The sequence below is a fragment of the Myotis brandtii genome, unplaced genomic scaffold, assembly GCF_000412655.1.
Source record: "Myotis brandtii unplaced genomic scaffold, ASM41265v1 scaffold355, whole genome shotgun sequence".
Taxonomy (NCBI): domain Eukaryota; kingdom Metazoa; phylum Chordata; class Mammalia; order Chiroptera; family Vespertilionidae; genus Myotis; species Myotis brandtii.
Window position 1 is genome coordinate 1539820 of NW_005363642.1, and position 4575 is coordinate 1544394.

General features: G+C 52.0%; 1 protein-coding gene across 1 annotated transcript in view; it reads left to right on the top strand.

Annotated features, from left to right (window-relative positions):
* Nucleotides 1-4575, top strand: part of TEKT5 (tektin 5) — a 50961-nt gene that overhangs the window by 24867 nt on the left and 21519 nt on the right. Inside the window, exon 5 of the mRNA XM_005871752.2 lies at nt 1974-2196. Within this exon, the coding sequence (XP_005871814.2) occupies nt 1974-2196 (223 nt within the window). The remainder of the gene's footprint in view (nt 1-1973; nt 2197-4575) is intronic.

Sequence of the window (4575 nt, forward strand, 5' to 3'; positions counted from 1 at the left end):
TGATGTCCGTTCTGTCTTTTAGTTGTATTTTTGAAGTGGTTGTTCGAGGCAGCAAACTCCCGTGTTTACCTATGCCGCCATCTTGGTTTCCTCTCTGTCTTTAGTCTTCAGAGGACACAGGCTACGGGAAGCACGTCCCGCCTCCCACCGAGGCACTCCGCCTGCCAGGAGACAGGCTGCCCTGGCACATCTCCCCGGGGAGACTGCGATTAGCGGGTCATTTTCTCTGGAGCCCAGCCGCCTGCTCCAGAGGAGGGCGAGGGCGAGGGCTCCCAGGTGGCTGCTCCTGACACTGCCGGTGCCCCATGCAGTGGCGGGTGAACCTGCTGCTCTCTTCTGCTGTGCTTGGTGCCTCCTCCCTCATCTGATGGCGAGGAGCTGTGTGACCTTGGACAGGACACTTCACTTCTCTGAGCCTCAGGTCTTTGTTGGAGGACAGCCCTGCAGGCACGGTGCCGCTCCCACCTCCAGAAGCCCGAGACCCCTGTCTATTGCGGGACATTAACGCCTGCGAAAGCCAGGACAAAACCACCACCTATGATATATGCTTGAAATTTTCTACCCACCATGCAATCCAAGCGTGCTTTAAAACGTCTGGAACGAGACTTCTATTTCAGAAAATTCACTCTCTTTTTCCTACTGCCCGAGAATAGAAATGGGCTTTATTTAAGAACTGGACAAACCTCCTGGCTAGAAAAGGCCTTGAAAAGATATCCCGTCTGGTTTACGCAGGAACTGAAGCCAGCTCGAAGGCCCCCCAGAGGACAACACTCTCGCTCGTCGGTGGCTTGTAGTGGGGTTTCTGTATCTACAGGAAGGGCTTTCTGTTGCCTAGACTGAATCCCTGATGAGTCGCCGCCTCTGAAAAGCCTTCCCTGCCTGCCCTTTCCAAGGCAGCCTGTGTCTCCATTCAGCCCCTACCCACCTTCATTCCTTGGCTGTAGAGGCGGCTGCCCTCTGCAGACTGGCTCTTTGCCATCTGGTTTCCGGTTGAGTTCAGCCAATAGGAGGGACAGCAGCAGGAGGCGGAGGGAGGGAGGAGAAGGATGTAGGGATTTATCCTCCCTTGCCCCCCCTCCCTCCGCTCTCCCTCCCTCCCAGTGATCCTCCAAGCCTCCTCCTCTCCTGCCTGTCCCTCTCCTCTTGCCCTTCAGAGCTGAGTGGTAACAACTTTGTGCAATAGCTAATCCATGAGCCCCTCGACACCCTCGGGGCATAAATTCCATTTCTTTCTTTCTATGACCCTGACACATGATGGCCCCGCTCCATCTGTCTCTCTTCATCACCCTGCTCCCGAATGCCTTCATAGCCCAAACACCCTGTGTGAGCATCTTTATTTATCGTCTGTCTCCCTCCACTGGAAATGTACCGCCACGAGGTCAGGGATGTTGCTGTTCTTGTGTCTGGCTCTATCCCGAGTGTCTAGATTCAAGGCTTGCCATGTAGTCATTGTTCAAAGAACATTCGTTGAACAAGTAAGTCAGTGCAAGTAGCATGGCCGCATGTACCTCCCCGAATGGAAGGGACCCCGCAGCCAGCACTGTGCCCCGTCTCTGTGCTTTTGGTGGTGGAGGAGGAAGTGTTATGGAAATGAGCCTTTCTGGGACTCTCTCCTCTCCCATAACTCACCCGGGAAAGCAGCTGCTCTCTCTACACTGCAGTGGCCTCACCTGTAAAATGAGGGGGTTGGATGAGCCCAGGGGTTCTCAACTGGGGACCATTGTGCAATGTCTAGAGACATTTTTTGTTTGTCACATTGGAGGGGCATTGCTGGGCCTTGCTGGCATCTGGTCGGCAGAGGCCAGGGCTGCAGCTAAACATCCTACAGTACATGGGACAGTCTCCCACCACAGAGTCTGACCCCGACGGCAGGTCAAGAGAGCCGAGGCTCAGCGACCCTGGATTCGGAGGTCCCCCAGGCCTGCCACACCCCTGGTCCTCACCTGTGCTGAATTCCCTTGTGCCTCTTGCAGGATCTCCGTGCCTGAGACCTGGGCCAAGTTCAGCAATGACAACATCCGGCACTCGCAGAACATGCGGGCCAACTCCATCCGGCTGCAGGAGGAGGCCAAGAACCTCTTTGAGACCCTGTCGGATCAGATGTGGAAACAGTTCACCAACACCAACCTGGCTTTCAACGCCCGCATCGCCGAGGTGACCGACGTGAAGAATAAGCTGCAGATGCAGCTCGCTAAGGTCAGTAAGCCAGAGGCGCCTCAGGACCGGTGTCCACTCTGCCACCCCCTCATCTTCCTCCCGTGGTCCCCGCAGCATCTGGCCACGCTGTCTGCCCACCCCTGCCACGGACATGCTCCCACCTATCACACAGCCTGTGAGCGTGCCCAGCCCAGAGGGGGGCAGGGGCCGGGAGCTTCCTAGAAGGATTCGAGCATCCAGGGGTAAATCTCCCTTGCTCCCTGCATGTTGGAGCTGGGCTGTCCCCACAGCACCCAAAGGCTGCTGATGGCCCAGAGGGCCAAGGATGGTGAGGATATCAGCGCCCCAGGAACCAGGTCTGAGCAGACCTACCCCCCTCACATCAGCATCTTTGAAAATGTGACCTTTTGACCTTCAAGGGCTTCAACAGCATCAGGACCCCGTGTGGAGGGGTGAGGCGCTTTTGGAATTTGAGGAGTAGGCAGGACTGTCAAGTTCTGTCACTGTCTCCTGCCACTCCCATACTCATATGCCCTTTCGCTACTCCCTTGTTCCAATGTGTCATGCTGTTGCACACCTCCGGGGAAGCCTTCTCCGTGTGGGATTTATCCTCCCTGCCCCCTATAAATGTAGACAGCCTGTTGGAGCCAGAGCAGCTCTCCTGGTCCCCCGCTGCTTAGCATACTGTCTGGCACACAGCAGACACGCCTTAAATCTTTGTGTGACGAATGAAAGGAATTACAATGATAACTTTTGAACTGATGTTTTTAAGAGAATGATGCAAGAACAAGCGAATGCTTTTAATTTCAAGTATCTTCTTTCTGTCTTTCTCTTTTTTGTAGGGAAAATCATTTTTATATTGTGGTAAAATATACATAAAAAATTGCTATTGTCGCCCTAGCCAGTGTTGCTTAGTGATTAGAGCATCGGCTTGCACACTGAAGGGTTGTGGGTTAGATTCCCAGTCAAGGCCATGTACCTGGGTTGCAGGTTCAATCCCCGGCCCTGGTCAGGGTGTGTGCGGGAAGTAATCAATGGATATTTTCTCTCTCTCTCTCTCTCTCTCTCTCTCTCTCTCTCTCTCTTTCTCTCTCTCTTCCCCCTCCTCTTCCCCCTCTTTCAAATCAATAAAAAACATATCCTCAGGTGAGTTTTAAAAAAACAGGAAGAATTCCTACTTGGCATTATTGTGAGGATTAATGAGTGGATCTCTGTGGAGCTTGTAGAACAGAACTTGGCACATGGTAAACACTCAATAAAAAGGTAACAAGTATAAATACTGTTATCAATGGAAAGAAAAAGGATCTTCTGGGTGGAGGTGGGGAGCAAAACCTTTTCCCTTTCCAAATTTCTCCGGGAAGTTTTGAATAATTACTAACAGCCTCATCACTGATGATCAGAGAGTTTTTGCAACCACATGGATTTTTATTAATAGGCATTATATAACCACCAGCTGCTTTGCAAATAAGCCAGCACCCATTTGAGATCTACCAAACCCCAACACGACACTGCTGACAACACTGCCTGACCAAGAACTTGTCTTTGGCTTTGTTAAGATGGTAAAAGACGGAGTTGATGTAATGAAGATAAAGATATAGCAACCATTTCACCTTTTCCCAGTTTGTTTCAGCCGGAGGGTTTGAAATGCTCCCTTTAAAACTTTAACTGTTAATTGTTGAGCTTGGTCTGATCCCCTTGGCAAGAGGCATTTCTGGAAATTCTAGGCCCTCATCCTCACCTGTGCTGGAAAGCAATTAAATCATTGCCCAAGTGGTCATGGGAACCACTTGAAAGGCCAGGTCTACGCGGCTTCCCATGTGGACATTGGACCACCCCCTCCCCCCAGTGGTTTGGGGATGTGTAACCCAGCCTTAGCTGTTCACCATGATCCTGGGCTTCCATCCCCCAGGCCACACCCCAAACCTTACAACTTGTCCTGGCCCCTCGTCCTTGTACTTTGTCCTTGCACTTGGGGGTATGTCTTGGTCATGTTGCCCACGGCTAGGAAAGAGGCTGGTGGCTTCTCTGGGCTGAAGCAGTTGATGACCACCAAGCAGGAGACTGCCCTTGAGAACTGATCTGTCCTGAGAGCCAGGGTCCTGGGGGGTCTCCAGATAAACATAAGTCCCCACTTGCATCCACTTACCCTAAAAGGTTGAATGTGCCTTTTAGGGGGAGGATTCTAGATGAGGGGAAAAGATGCAATGACTTATGGGGAGGAGGTATGGGGCAGGGACACTGCCATAGAACAGCGCTCATTCTAAAGGTGTAGGAGCTCGACCTGACGGGAAATGACAGCAGGTGTGTGACATGGACATAGTGTTGATATCATTGAATCACACAGTGAGAAAGCTGTTCCTTCTTCAATCCTTTTACATCCTTGTGATGATCTCAATGTTACCGGACAGGGACAGGCCC